Source organism: Rhinichthys klamathensis, unplaced genomic scaffold, assembly GCF_029890125.1.
Source record: "Rhinichthys klamathensis goyatoka isolate OS25496 unplaced genomic scaffold, OSU_Roscu_1.1 h1tg000442l_1, whole genome shotgun sequence".
In the NCBI taxonomy this organism is placed as follows: Eukaryota; Metazoa; Chordata; class Actinopteri; order Cypriniformes; family Leuciscidae; genus Rhinichthys; species Rhinichthys klamathensis.
In genome coordinates this window covers 508,735-525,193 of record NW_026606938.1, presented here as the reverse complement: position 1 = coordinate 525,193, position 16,459 = coordinate 508,735, and the positions used below count along the sequence as shown (strand labels likewise).

At 36.1% G+C, this 16,459-nt stretch overlaps 1 protein-coding gene across 2 annotated transcripts; it reads left to right on the top strand.

The window, feature by feature from the left end:
• The first annotated feature begins 1,867 nt into the window (after window positions 1–1,867).
• slc7a2 (solute carrier family 7 member 2) lies at window positions 1,868–14,510 on the top strand. 2 transcript variants are annotated; one of them, XM_056236250.1, is made up of 11 exons: window positions 1,868–2,288; window positions 2,377–2,532; window positions 5,336–5,501; window positions 5,624–5,760; window positions 5,847–6,069; window positions 7,897–8,036; window positions 10,320–10,422; window positions 12,329–12,528; window positions 12,614–12,780; window positions 13,897–14,005; window positions 14,157–14,510. In XM_056236250.1, the coding sequence occupies exons 1-11, from the start codon at window positions 1,919–1,921 to the stop codon at window positions 14,300–14,302; spliced, it is 1,917 nt and encodes a 638-aa protein (XP_056092225.1). In that variant the 5' UTR covers window positions 1,868–1,918; the 3' UTR covers window positions 14,303–14,510. The 2 variants fall into 2 exon arrangements, with proteins under 2 accessions (XP_056092225.1, XP_056092226.1); XM_056236251.1 differs by lacking the exon at window positions 7,897–8,036 and adding an exon at window positions 8,403–8,539 and having other exon boundaries at window positions 1,869–2,288.
• Window positions 14,511–16,459: the final 1,949 nt, after the last annotated feature.

Below are 16,459 nucleotides of genomic sequence, written 5' to 3'. Positions count from 1 at the left end.
TCAGAGCTCGCAAGCTTTTTAAAGAAATCAGTGGAGAGGTGTGAGTGTGGGGGCGTGTATGTGTGTGTTTGCATGAAAGCCCTTAGAAGAAAGGCATTATTTCCATAACGTGATTCTACATCTGCCAGTCTTTCACCAGACGGTAAGTTTTAGTGTCTGTGTTTATGCACATACATGATTTTAGATGATTTGTCATTGCTCATGTGCATTTAGTCATATTTTTAAATACTTTTTATCAGATCCATTTAAGACATATTATTCCAAAAGTAAAGTAAACTATGAAATTAATTTATGATAATTGCGTGCAAAGTCTGTACGTGTTACTGTAGTATTATTGAGATCCACTCACTCATTACAGTAAGACAGAATACATTTTGGCTCAGCTATTACATATGCTGTGCTGTAACTGAGCCTCAGAGTTGCTTGTCAAGTCCGAGCCCTCAGGGCTACAGCTCACAGGTACAGCCAACAGCCTTATGCATGTCAGTCTTCTCTGCCTGTGTGACTCCTTAACACCTTTCACATGTTGTAAGCAGACACAGTGTAATGCTAATGCCCAGCCATTTGCTCATGCACATCACAATGTGCTAAATCTTTTTTTTTATAAATGTGTTTTGCATGTAAAAGAAGTTATTTAGGAAGCAGCTTTAGTGCAACTTTGGTCTGCATCCTCATTTACATGCAAAATACGAAACAAATCTGATTCTCTAAAGCTGTTCTAAATGCTGTTTGTATAAAAATATACAATACCATTTAAAAGTTTGGGGTTGTTAAGATTTTTAAAATGTTTTTGAAGGCCTTTATTTGTTCAAAATAGAGCAAGCCAATACCACTGTAAAATATTATTACAATTTAAAACAACTATTTTCTATCTGAATATCTTTTCTAATGTAATTTATTCCTGTGATGTCAAAGCTGATTACTCCAGTCTTCAGTGTCACATGATCCTTCAGAAATCATTCTAATATAGGCCTACTGATTTGCTGCTCAAGAAACAAAAATATTTTATTTTTAAATAGAAACATTTTATAACATTATAAATGTTTTTACTGTCACTTTTGATTATTGTGTCTTTGCTGAATGAAAGTATTAATTCATTTAAACAAGAAAATTACTGACCCCAAACTTTTGAAAGGTAGTGTATAAAGATTTATTATCTTATACAGTATAACATATACAATTTATATATATATATATATATATATATATATATATATAAATTGTATATATTTTTAAAGAGACAGTGCTGTAACTAAAATGGATTTAATTAAGGGTAACACATTTTCATTGAGCGAGGAGTGTTATCCTCAGTTTGCATAGCAGACTACATACTTTAAATACTTAAAAAATATATAAACCCATTATACTTGATACGCTTATTATGAACTTTAATAATGAACCTGTAAGCCATTAAAATAAACCAACAGGCTTAACGCTTTAATTGCAAAAAAGCACACTGGCCAATAAGCGATGTGCCAAATACCTACGCCTATGGAATGAAATGAAAGCACTTTATCCCACTATTATGCAATAATGCCCAAGGCTTATGCATTATTCTACATTGGCCAATACTAAAACCGGCTGCTTAAACTGCAGACATGTGCATGTGAGAACAAAGGCTGAACGTGTTATTGAATAATACAGTTGTCATTTTGCATGCCTCAGCTCCACTTTGGTTCCCAATACTGATCTTGCAGAATCGAATCTTTACTTTGTGCATTTCTTCTGTGCAGTGTTAGTCATGACATGATCTTTTCTGTATGATTTGACTATGTAAAATATAGTAAAGAAAAGAAATCATCTTCAGAAATCTTTCTTTTGGCACATACTCAACAATAAAAAACAAATATACATAGTTAGTGTACTTGATTTATTTATTTGACAAATATTCTCTTGACCGTTTGTGCTAACAGGAAGAATGCTGGAACATTGCCTCACATTTTGCCGCTCCCTGGTGAGGAGGAAGAATGTGGACCAGGACTGTCTGGAGGAGTCCAAGCTGTGCCGCTGCCTCTCCACTGTCGATCTCATAGCCCTAGGGGTGGGAAGTACACTGGGGGCCGGTGTCTATGTGCTCGCTGGGGAGGTGGCCAAAGGCAATTCTGGCCCCAGTATTGTGGTGTCCTTCCTCATCGCAGCTCTAGCATCTGTGATGGCCGGCCTGTGTTATGCTGAGTTTGGTGCGCGGGTACCCAAGACGGGCTCGGCCTATCTGTACAGCTATGTGACCGTGGGGGAGCTCTGGGCCTTCATTACAGGATGGAACCTCATTCTGTCATACGTCATTGGTAATTATGGATTAGTCATATTTTAAAGCAATAATATAGCAAATGAAATGATATTTTTCAAACATAAACTGATATTTGGTTGGCACAGGGACCTCTAGTGTGGCACGTGCCTGGAGTGGGACGTTTGATGAGCTTATTGGGGGCCACATTGAAAAGTTCTGCAAATTGTACTTCAAAATGAATTTGCCTGGCCTGGCAGAGTACCCTGATTTCTTTGCTGTCTGCCTGATCTTACTCCTGTCAGGTAAAACAAAACAAAAAACTGTTAGTAAATTCATTCACTTCATTCATCTTAAAAAAAATCTTATATTCTTCCTTGTTCTAGCATGCACTATTCTGTGTTATTGCCTTCTTAAAGGGGTCATATAATGCCATTTTTGTACAAGCTAGTATGATTCTTTAGGGTCTAAATTAAAAGTTTGTAATATACTTTAATTAAAAATTCTCATTAGTATTACTTATTTTACTTGGTCAAAAACAGCTCTGTTTTCAGCACGCCGTTTCAGTGCATATGACCTTAAATGATAATGAGCTTTGCTCACCCCGCCTCTCGGTTCTGTGTGTACACCGTTTGTAACACAATAACCATAACGCGTTGTTCAGTATAAACGTGGGATTATGAATTATATTCAGAACATCATACATAGAAAACATGCCGTAATGTACCCTAAGTCTAAACCTTAGACGCATTCATTATGAATCGTGCAGTGCAGCTAGCGATTTGCAAAGATTAATATAAATATTAATATAAAGTTTAATAAAACGTTACACTCACTTCAGTTGTTCTAGAGGTTCAGCAGGAACACGAATAGCTGGTACCGATCCTTTTTTCATGAGCAGCTTCTTAGCAAAACCAGCTCATACTGACCCTCGTTTATAAAGCAGTGAGAAATGATTCGCGCAAACATGAAAGCATTGACGTTGCTCGTGGGGAATATTCCCTTCGAAAACAAACTCAGCCACTGCGTCTTCGGCGGTTCGGATTTAGGAACATTAAAATGACTGCGGTGTTCATTATTACACCCAAGAACAGAACACCACAATCGCTTTGACGCCATTCTGCTCATAGACAGTGCTCCAGCATATCAACAATGACCGCGCCGGTCCGCGCAGACTATGATTGACAGCTGGCTCACGAGCGAGGGCGGGTCTGTGTTGAAACGATGCTGTCAATCAACAATCATGGGAGGGGCTTCCGAGCGTGTGACGTCACAAAATCGAACGGCTCAATTTGAGGCAGGGGAAAACATATAAGGAGATTAAAACAAAAACACTGGATGGATTTTTATCATTTTATGATGGTTGTGTACAGGCACTGCCAACACACATTTCAGTACAATCAACTTGTAAAAGTGCATGTACTAGCTAGTTGTATTCAGTGTTGGGTAAGTTACTCTAAAAAAAGTAATTAATTACTAGCTACTAATTACATCTTCAACTGTGTAATTAGATTACGGTACTAATTACTGTCTTTTAAAAGTATTGCATTACTTATTACTGATTACTTTCTAAATCCCATATCACGCTCGAACAGTTAAACACAAGGATAGACATGAAACTGCTCTTTTAATTCTTTCAAATAAATAATATAAAATTGCATAAATTATTTTTTGAACTGACCATAGTATTTAACCTGTTAACTGTCACCCCCCTTTTTTGAATAGACATGAAAATGCACATTTCGAACATAAATGGTTGTAATTCAAGAATGCTTTGGAATATAGACATAAGATTGGTCTTGTTTTAAAGAAGACATTTGGCAGATTTATGTAGAAGTTAAATAAATTAAGAAAGTGAAACAGAAAAAATGTAATAGAAGTTTGAGTTTATGGAAATGTACAATGTAAAAAAAAATGTATTCATATTTTATATAAAATATATATTTTCAAAACCTGGGCTACTCTAAAACTGCAGAAAAATCAAAGCCAAAAATCTGAACTAGTTGTGTTTCAAATTTTAGGTTGATATCTCAAAAAATGAGCTTTCAGTAAGATTTTGTTTGGGCGCAGTACCAAACTTTTTCACTAGGTCACAACCAGACTCCATTACTGCCCATATAAGGGCGCCTCCATTTCCATATGTGTTTTGAGTGATATGAACCATTATTTCCACAATTTTCATACAATATATGAAGTAGAGATCCTATTCAGAAGTAGTATGGGAAGTTTGGCAGATTTTGATATGAATTCAACCTCTAATAAACACATACAAAGAACACGCATGTGCGTCATAGCTCGCTGCCACATCACAAATGGTGAATTTATTATTTTTTTCTTTATATTTAAAACATTTTCAGACTTTTTTTTCTAAAATAATTGAATGGATGCTATCTTTTGAACTCTTGGTATGAAAACAAACTAGGTTTCTACTATTTTATTCATGATTTTTCATGTTCATTGCTATTTCAAAATAAAGGTCTGAACATTGGCCTTTGGAGTATGCAAATATTCTTGTTGCAAATTGATAAATTACGGCTCCTCTGTAATTTATTTTGAAAATCAATCACCAAATATGGAAACTAGAGATTGTAAGCTTTCAAATGATATATAGTTTGTCAATATTACTTAAGGTTTTCACTAAGATATTATTGTTTTAAAAATATAATGGCAAACGTCCCACCTGTGGGACGGTGACAGAGGGAGATGGTTACATTAAAAACATACATTTTAACATTAGAGGTTAAATGTTGATGTTAAATCCACTATTATTTTATATAGAATAGTTCTAGTCTATTTAATGCAATTACATCAGAAGTAACTAATCAAATCACAGAAAAATAAAGAGTAATCCCTTACTTTACTTTTTCAAGGAAAAAATTATATTACAGTAATTAATTACTTAGTAATGCATTACACCCAACAATGGTTAGATTCCTCATTTGTTAGCCACTTTGCATAAAAGCCTCTGCTAAATGAATAGATGTTTGTACGTCTTACATCATTTAAGTTAAGTACTATTAGAAAAACATTTAAACAAATGATTACATAAATAATTTCTGACTTTCACATGCAGTTTCATGTCTGTCACTGTAAATCTTTTTTTCACAGGTCTTCTCTCCTTTGGGGTGAAAGAATCAGCTTGGGTCAACAAAATTTTCACAGCTGTAAATGTGCTTGTGCTGATCTTTGTTATCATCTCTGGATTCGTCAAAGGAGACGCGCTCAATTGGAATATTTCAGAAGAATCTCTCATAAACGTCACCATTGTCAGAAGGTGAAGAATTTCTCTTTCTTATTCCTTCTCTTCTTTCATATGTTGATGAATTATGCGAGCCTGATGTGTGAATTATGATCATAACCATTCAAATGTGAAAATACACTTCAATCTCCTTACAGGAATCTCTCACACACTGCTAATGTCACCAGCGATTACGGGGTAGGGGGCTTTTTGCCTTATGGCTTTAGCGGGACACTTGCTGGTGCGGCCACATGCTTTTACGCCTTTGTGGGATTTGACTGCATTGCAACCACAGGTACTCAGTCACTTATGCACAGTTATTTCCAGTCCTCCAATCTGATCTTGAGTTCCAAGTGTGTTGATATTTGTGATTCTGACCAGGTGAGGAGGTGAAGAATCCCCAGAGGGCCATTCCCATCGGTATAGTTGTTTCCCTGCTGGTCTGCTTCCTTGCCTACTTTGGAGTGTCAGCGGCACTCACCCTCATGATGCCCTACTACCTGCTGGATGAGAGGAGTCCTCTACCTTTGGCTTTTGAATATGTGGGCTGGGGGCCTGCGAAATATGTAGTAGCGGCAGGATCGCTCTGTGCTCTCTCAACCAGGTAAACATCTTTCTTTGCTCCCATAATGTTGTTCTGCTGGCCAAGTCATCTCACAAGACGGTATATTGAGATAGCATGCTCATATCAAACATTGTGAATACTTGCATAAAAGTGCATTTATTCATTTTGTCATTTGTTTGTCATTCGGTTAAACACAACACTTTCCTAATTCATTTTTATGGAGTTCTTAGTTGGGATTCTGGTGGATTGCTCATATGCTTTGCATCCCTAATGACTTTTTGATGGTGGTTTGTTTGAAAGAGAGCCATATGTAAATAATTATACATAGCATTTAATTAATCACATTATACTGTATTATTATTAGCTTTTATATGATACAGGTTTTAACGTGCTCTCTTTCAGAACAAAATTGTCATGTGGAATGAGTTTCTGTTTTTTCCTGGTGACATAAATCAGTAAGGGCTATTGTTGGGCATTTAGCAAGGCTCCCTAAAGCTGCACGAATTACACTCCACAGCATTTATGCAATGATTATTAGATTTTCTCTAATATTAATATTAATTATGTTTAAAAACATCCTGGTATGTGATTGGTAAAGTATACAACCTCTTATCTTGAACCTATGGAGTGCAACAGTGCTTCCAGCAGCGTTGGTTCCGGAAGTTTTTTCCCCCATTCAGTTGTCCCATAGGGATTTTAAAAAGTCTTTGTTAATGCATTTTAAGTCATGAAGCAAGCCAACCAGCTACGAAGTGAATCATAATGTTACAAACTTTGATTTGAATCAAAGAAAGTATTCTGACAAAATTACAAAGGTACAAGACTGTGTGCTTTAGTTATAGAAAGAACTACAATCCCATGAAGCATTGCAAACAGCATAATCAAATTAAGAAAGATGGAGAAATATAAAACTACTCATTTCAAAATGTTGAAATGAGTCTCATTGAATCTCTGTGAAGAGATGACTCCATCTCCTACAAGGACTTCAGATGACGCAAACTCTGAATCAACATGCACCAATGCTAAATTTCTATATATTGTAATCATTATTTTGACAGCTTGTAATTAATTACTTCAATGAGCTCATTGCTAACGAGATATTTTGGCATGGTTTGCTTGATTGGTGGCATTTGAAATAATGCAGGCTTTTACGTCTTCAACTGAAGCCAATGCCATTATTAACAACCTCGTAGCTCACAGTAAGGTTGTTTTTAAAGGTTTATAAGTTATCGTTAAAAATCAATTTCCCTATGGAGAAAATGAATGGAGTTTTGACTTCCAGAACCCGACTGTTGCACTCTATTGCTATAAAAGACCAAAATTGGGTAAATTATTACCCAAGACCAATCATTTTGATTAGAACTACTTTTCTTTTGAATACTTGTGGCATTAATTGAATAAAATATTAGGATACCATATCCTATATAGGCCATGTGCAGTACTCCCAGGAAAAAAATAATAATATGATTTAACTGCACGTCTGGTCCCATTTGCTTCATTTGCTAAGTGCTATGCAATGATGTGTTGTCAAATTTTTTATATCCTAGTCAACATGAAACAGCATTTTGTTATATATCCTGCGATTGGAGGGCAGGAGTTAAAAACGTAAAAGGCCGGTGATGTCAGTCGAAACAACAATTTAGTTTTCTGTGGAATAACATACATTCATCCATCATGAATAAGAAGACCAGAAATGTGTTAAGAAAGTAAACGGTGTTAATTTTGATTTCATGTTGACTTTAAAATAAAAAAACATTATTTGTGGACGCCTGTAATAGTACACAGCATTGAAGTGTTTGGGATCAGATCTGCAGCATGTGATTAATTGACACTTTGCTTCTGCTGATGTGTTTGCCTCACATGCAGTCTGCTGGGCTCCATTTTCCCAATGCCGCGTGTAATCTATGCTATGGCACAGGATGGGGTGCTTTTCAAAGTGTTAGCCCAAATCAATCCTAAGACGAAGACCCCTCTTATTGCTACAATGTCTTCAGGTGTAGTTGCAGGTGAGAGATGGAGGCACGATTGCTATGCAAACTGCCAATGTGATCCACCAGGCAAATGTGAAAAAGAGTGGAATTGCGCAATACACAAAATTATTCTTTAGGAACATGCATCAAATTCATCTGTTACAGGGTTCCAACAGTCACAAACAACCTGGAAATGTCAAGATTTCTTTTAAAGACTGTAAATTTCAGGCCTGGAGAAATCAAGGAAATTAATAAGTAATGGAATAAAGTAAAGGCAGTTCATTTAGTGAATATAAATTTCCAGTAAATATTTGCTCCTTCACACTTGCCGGTGTTGGTTAATGTGTTATTTTCCTTCCAGAGTTGCAGGTATCTGAACCATGACTCCTTTTTTGTTTTTAGCCTGTTGGGTTCTTTGTTCCCTCTTCCCCGCATTCTGTTTGCCATGGCAAGAGATGGCGTGCTATTCAGATTTCTTTCCAAAGTGAGTAAGCGTCAGTCGCCAGTGGCTGCCACTATGGCAGCGGGCACTACCGCGGGTAAGCTAAGATCGAGGTAGGCCTGGCATGGCCTGCTGTCCTGTTTGTGTCAGCCTGGTGGAGGTGCCTGCTTAATTACCCTGTTAATGGAAGCATGCTTTCTATGGAAGCTTATTTCCGCCAAAGAATAAAAAATAAAAAAGGTTATTGCGACTTTTTCTCTCTCGCAATTGCGGGATTAATTTTTTTCAATTTTTTTTTCTGAATTGTGGGAAAAAAAGTCAGAAGTAGGTGATATAAACTTGCAATTGCGAGTTATAAAGTAAGAATTGCATGATATAAAGTCACAATTGCATGTTATAAAGTCAGAATTGCGAGATATAGTAGAAGTTTTTTTCTCAGAATTGTAAGTTTATATTTCGTAATACTGTTTTTATAACACTCAATTGCGAATTATAAAGACAGAATTGTGATATAAACTCACAATTCGGAGAAAAAAATGTGACTTTATAACAATTGCGAGTATCTCACAGTTCTGAGAAAGTCAGTTATATCACGCATAACTCGCAATTGCGAGTTTATATCACACAATTATGACTTTATAACTTGCAATTGCAAGTTTATATCTCACAATTCTGAGTAAATAAGTCAAAATTGAGAGATGTTAACTCGCAATTATGAGATAAAAAGTCGCAATAATTTTTTTTATTTTTTTTATTTCTGTGGCAGAAACAAGCTTCCATAGCTTTCGCTGTGGTGTTGGTGTTGGTGATAAAAATCTGTAAATATATACAGTACGTAGTTAAAATCTCTGTAAATGTTATTTATTGCATGCAAAAGTGATATGTAGAGCGCTTGATGAAGTTTGCTGGAAAAAGAAAGGAAATTACCATTGCTTTGTTGGTATATATCGTATGTAGATGTACACCAGCATATATGTATATGTGTCAGGTGCAGATTTCTGATGAAAGCTGCAGAGAGAGATTCTTAGTACTTCCCCTACAGTGTGTTAATACAGCACTTTGATGCTAGCATGGGGTCAGCCATGCTTATGGATTCCGAGGACTTCTAAGGAATGAAAAAGCAGAGGGGAAGCTTAGTCGGGGGATGAGGACGCAGGGTAGATTTGATTTTTGGAGCCCCCTGCACATTGCACATATTAAGCCCATACCGTAGCACTGTATGTTTGTTAGTACACTGCCTTCTTACTGTGAGGGAAGTCTGAGCAGCTGTATATGAAGTCATAGGGCACATCTGGTGTAGATTTGATAAGAGGATACCAATGCTATTGCATCCTGAGTTTAAAGTCATTGATGATGACACTTGGATTATTTTGGAATCAGGCTTTTCAAAATAGGAAGATTTAATTTATTAAAGGAATACCAATGAAATAATAAACTGTGCATGCTCTGTTGGTGTATTTATGCATTTTTGACAACCAAGCCACACTTATATAAATGTATGAATGATATTGGATTAAATATCAATGTAATATGAAACAGATTTATTTGAATAGCATACAACACACTTTTGGCAAAAAAAAGTTTGCATAGTTTTAAATTATGCAATACAAAACAGTAGATATACTGTTCACTTTCTGTATGTTCGCTTTGCAAGCAATTGCAAAAATTGCTAAGAGAATTTAAATTATTTCTGAGAAAATAGAGATATTTACAATAGATTGTTATGCCATGAAATGTGTGACTTAAGTATCTACATAGTTTAAGCCAATGTATGTAAACCATTTCATTTATGCAAGTATGGTTTGTGATATAAAAAGCATGCATTTGATGTATTATTTTTAAACTCCACCTGATCAGCTATTGTTTCATATCAACAGCTATCATGGCTTTTCTGTTTGACTTGAAAGCGCTGGTGGACATGATGTCTATTGGAACTTTGCTGGCGTACTCATTAGTGGCTGCTTGTGTTCTTATCCTCAGGTTAGTAAACATTCATTTTCAAATTATTCATTTCAAGAATTTATATGGTCTTGGCCAAAATTTGTTAATATTAAAGGGATAGTTCACTTTGAAATACATTTTTGGTATGTTTTAGCTTACCTCAAGGGCATCCAAGATGTAGGTGTCTTTGTTTCCGCTGTAGTTTCAATTTTGATATTTTTAGGTCAAACCGTTCTTGTCTGTCAGTCATTTAATGCAGGTCTACGGTCACTTCCTCAAAGAGCATACACAGAGAAGTCCAAATGGGCTATATGCACGCATAACTTCCGCGTTTGACGCAAGGATGCTCGTGCGTTTCCGGTTGGGGAGATTTAAAGCGGAGGAAAACCGAGGAAAACGGGATTATGGCAGATTCTTCAAAAATTGACTGTCCTCTCGTCTTTGAAACGAAACTTTAATACGTTTAGATGTAATTTTATATATAGTTATGTTTATTTAATATAATAAACACAGAAGCATAAACAAAATGAGGAGTGTCTGTTTTGTCTGTTTTTGTGACTAACGTTTCTTTAGTATAGCAATTGAGTATAAAAACCAATATAAATTCTCGGTATAGCATTGGACTCTACGATCGGCGGAAGTAATACAGCATCCTTAGACCTTCACCGGAAATACCGCCGTGCATAGAGCCCATTAAACATGATTTAATGATTCGTAAATGTAAGTACACATTGATGGCCTAAGACATGAAACGAGCAGTTTGTGTGAGAAAACGAACAGTATTTATATCGCTTTTTACCTCTTGTAAACACAGCCACGTCCAAGTGATCTGAGGGCGCGCGTGTACGTCACTCATTGTTTACACAGAACAGAGATTGTAGGTAAGACGACTAATTAAAATGGTACTAATTTGCGCTTATCCGGGATGTTTAAACCGTAGTAAAAGAAAACAATTAAATAAATAAATAAATAAAACAATTGTATGAGTGACGTACACGCGCGAGAGATCATTTCCGGCGCTTGCCGGAAAAGACCGAAGCGCCGGCGCCCTCAGATCACTTGGACGTGGCTGTGTTTACAAGAGGTAAAAACTATATAAATACTGTTCGTTTTCTCACCAAACCGCTCGTTTCATGTCTTAGGCCATCAATGTGTACTTACATTTATGAGTCATTAAATCATGTTTAATTTGGACTTCTCTGTGCATGCTCTTTGAGGAAGTGACAGTAGACCTGCATTATATGACTGACAGACAAGAACGGTTTGACCTAAAAATATTACAATTGAAACTACTGCGGAAACAAAGACACCTACATCTTGGATGCCCTTGAGGTAAGCTAAAACATACCAAAAATGTATTTCAAAGTGAACTAACTTTATCCCTTTAATATGCATCTTAAATGATGCGCCAACTAGTGGCAGAACTAATCAACTGGTCAACGTGATTTTGCCAAGTAAGACATGGTCATGGATCAACATATTTAGTTGATCCTGGAACAACATTCCTGCTTTCAATTTCATCCTAACCACAAATTCGACCTGAAATCAGAGGGAAATGATAACACTGATGTAGAAGCACCTAACCATAAACAAGTCTGTAAACTTGTCCCTAAAATCTGATTGTTTGATTGGAATGTTGATCCAGCAACATGTTGTACTTGGTGAAATCCTGTTCACCCTAATCAGCTAGGTACAATGCTGTGTGTACTATTACTAATCTGCCATGTAGTGGTTGTGTCAGTTCTCAACTGTATAATGTGTTTGAAGGATTTGACAGATTTGATATAGACACATTTCTTGTGATTGTCTCTGTAGAGCTTAAATGATACTGTCACATTTAATGATTCATTTATCACGTTTTACAAAAAGATGTATTAGTGTTTTAATCATGTTTCTGTCATGGCATAAGCAGCTATTCTAATACAAAATGTACTGTATGTGTCAGGTATCAGCCAGATGCTGCGTTCGAGAAGTCTAGGATCAATGAAGGCAAGGAAGATGTTGGTGAGTCTGAGCTGACAGAGTCTGAGTCTCATCTGAACATGCTGAAGGATAGAGGTGTAACCCTGCGCTCTCTGCTCAACCCTCCACTGCTGCCCACTGAACAGACCTCCACTGCCGTCAATGCATCTGTTATCATCATGGGTTAGTACTGCAGCAGTTGGAGACTGGTTTGACAGGTTTAAATGTCTTTACTGGTCATCCTCATCTGTGACTGTTTTCCCTGCAGTGCTTATTGTGTGTGTTGTGAGCACACTCAACACATACTACGGACAGGCCATTATTGCCATGGAGCCTTGGGCCCTGGGGGTCTTGGTCGCATCTTTGTTCATCTTCATCCTGTGCATCCTTCTAGTTTGCAGACAACCTCAGACGAGGAAGAAAGTTTCCTTTATGGTATGTAGGTTTGAAATCCAAAAGTTGATCTAAACATACTCTTTAAAAGATAAAGTAAAAAAAGTAATATTGTGAAGTATAATCATAATTTTTTTTATATATTTTTTTTTTATATATTTTAAAACTTAATTTAATCCCGTGATTTCAAAGCTGAATTGAATTTTCACCAGCCATTTTTCCAGTCTTCAGAGTCACATGATCCTTCAGAAATCATTCTAATATGCTGATTTGGTTCGATGTTGAAAACAGTTGTGCTGCTTAATATTTTTTTTTGTTGCAACCACGATACATTTTTTAGGATTCCTTGATGAGTAGAAAGTTAAAAAGAATAGCATTTATTTGAAATGGAAATCTTTTTTAACATTATTAATGTCTTTGCTGTCACTTTTGGTCAATTTGAGTCCTGCTGAATAAATCCACAACCAGTAGATACAAGTAACAGTTTGTTTGTGACAGTTACACATTTTTTCAGTAACCAAAATTAGTTTTCCTTTAGAAAGGTCGTTTACACTCTTAAAGAGATATTTTCTTTAATGGAACACAAAAACAAGAGCCAGAATGTGTTCTTTTCCATACAATGAAAGGGAATGGTGACCAGTCAAGCTACTATAAGTAGTCATCATTTTGGTCACTTATGCACAAAAAACTATCATATGACCTCACAAGACGTGCAATATAGTAAACAAGTTGTATGAACTGCTGCCTTTCACTTTTATTGTATGGAAAAAAACATTGACATTCTGCATAAAAGGTTTGAAATAACATAAAGGTGAGTAATGACAGAATTTTCGTTTTAGGCGTACTATCCCTTTAATAAATGTGGCGCATGTTGAACCGTTGCTGCTGTGTTTATCTTGATGTGTATTCTGCCCAGAACAGCCCTGAGTTTTAGGGTAATAGCCTGTATAAAATATCTGTGTTTGCCAAGCACTCTGTGTTCTTTGGAGGGCCGCTTTGTGTGCTATCCTTATCTGACTTGAAAAACAAAGTGATATGACCCGAAAGAGCCTCCATTAATCGTGTTATTTCTTTTTTAGTCTGGGTCATTTCATAAGTGAGTGCTGAGCAGAGTGCAGTCAAGCACATATCTGAATCAGTGTGTATTTTTTGCTTCAGGTTCCTCTGTTGCCCTTTCTACCCATCTTGAGTATATTTGTCAACGTGTATCTCATGGTTCAGCTCAGCGGAGACACATGGATCCGTTTCTCCATCTGGATGGCCATAGGTACGTGCAATCTTTGGGTACACACACAGTCTAAAGTGTGTCTAAAGGTCTCAGTGCTCTTTTTCTTCTCATTTTTGTTCTTTTTAATAAACAATGACTAAGTTTGACATGCACATTTGATATAAATCATAACTTTGATATCAATCCACAGGCTTCCTCATTTATTTTGGATATGGAATGTGGCATAGCGATGAACGCAAGAGGCATATACAAAACTGTGGTGTTGCAACGGAGAAAAAAATACTGACATGCAGTGTGGAGTATGTGACACACACAGAGAAGACTAGCCCATGTTAAAGAGCAGCAGACAAACTGACAGTATCTAGCTGTTGTCTACAGCATTCACCAACCAGCTGACAGACCTGAGCTCTGTGTATTCAGCTCTGCCTTTACAGTCACTGCCATCATGAACAATCACTGCAGCACCTCTCAGTGCTCATGCTCTCGCTCACATGTGTTGTGATCATATCATGTACATTAGGGGTGCATGGTCTGACAATGATTATGGAATTGACTCTATTTATACACTCTTAGGGCGTTTTCAGAACTGTAGATCGCTTGCTTCGTTCCTAAAAAGGGATTCAAATTGTTACAAAGTTGCAATTTCTTATTGGTTCATTTGAAACATTTACAGCCCTGTTACAGTAGGTCATGTGAGCAATTTGCTTTAAATGTGTTTGGAAGAGAAAGGGAAAGCGTGTTTTTATTTTCTATAAAGTATTACGATTTCCACAGTCAGTATCTCAAGGTTATTTCCACTGTTAGTTTGTTAAATTAGGGAGAAAAAATATACTAAGCTTATATACTGAAGGTATGGGACAAATGTGTGGTAAAGTGGCATTATCAAATAATGTGGAACATTAGAATAGATATTGGTAAAACAAATAATTGCAGATATTGGTGAACATCCAGCTTTTTTTTTTTTTGACTTGTTAAAGTTTTTAATTCTAAGAATTAGAATTAATTCTATTGACCATATCTTACTGTACGTGCCAGAGATGTTAAGCTGCCTAGATAACACTATTTCTTGTATTCTGATAAACACTATACTTCTTATTTTTTATCTATGTTACATGTGTTTTATGTAGTTATCGTTAAATGTTTGACATATCCAATCTACAGTATTCATAAGTCAACCTGTTGTTTAACAACCAGGTCTGATGATGTTGAAGAGGAGCAAGTTATGTATGTAATCAGTGTTTTGTCTTGTAAAATGACCCTTTTATTCACTTTATTGACTTACTATATTTGTTAGACTTTTTCAGAAACTTCTTTTGATGAATAATCATCAGTCTACACTACATAGTTCACCGCAGTCATTCAGTATATGACAATCTGTATGTGAGCCAGTTATACATGATGCCAGCAGTGGTCTAAGAATGGACAACCAGAGCATCTGAAAGTGTTTCTTCTGCTAACAAGCACTCAAGTTCTTCTCTGCCTTAAACACTCGGTGTAAATGCAATGTAAATGAGTCATGGAGAGGCTAAGATTGTGGCACAAGGATTAATAAAAATGTGTTAATGTCTCATCAAAAATACTGCAACATCAACTATTCTGATAAGAACCTTTGTATAGTTGTATTTTATTTTTATTTTTTATGATAATGGTTTATGCCATTGTCAAAACATTACAAAGTGGTTTCATACAAAGCAATAAAAAGATTTTTCCCCTTTTTTAAACAAAGTTTACCCACATTATTGTAAATAATATACTTTCAATAATTTTATTTTAATTGTAATGGATAATTCATTCTTGGTTAGCTAGTCTGTGGAGCTAAAAGTCGATGCCTTACATTTTTTAAGTACCATCAACTTGGATGTTTAAATCATTTCAACTTAAATTACATTACACTGACTTAAAAATGAGTTGAATCTTGTTTAACTTATAAAAAAGTTGAAAATTACGTAGAGTATGAGATGAGTATGTAAAAACATGTGGTCATAACTTATTGATCTTTTTTTTGTGTACATGCATCATCTATTAGAGCAAACTATTTCATTTGAGTTCTTGTAAAGTTCAATCCTCAGCATCACACGCTGATTACATTATTGTAAAACTGCATAAAGCAGCTGGCACAATAAACAATTACATTTAAGCTATAGGCTATTTTTCAAATATCAAATGAGGCAACACTGCCTACTTCATTTTAATAGAGTAGCCATTTATCTTCTTTTGTGTTCAGTTCAACAGAGGAAATAAACTCATACACGTTTGGATGCATGCAATGCAATGTTTTCCATGCAACTTGAGAGTGAGTATAAATAATGACATTTTTGGGTAATGTATCACTTTAATGTTTGAACGATATTTACTGGATTATCGAGCCAAGAGGCACAAATAGGCTGCCCACCCCATGCAGGGTTAACTACAGTCCAGCAGAGGGCATTAGAGGATCATTGGATGGGACTCATAGATTGACACTAAAGGGGGAGTGTGCAGATGGGCTCATTG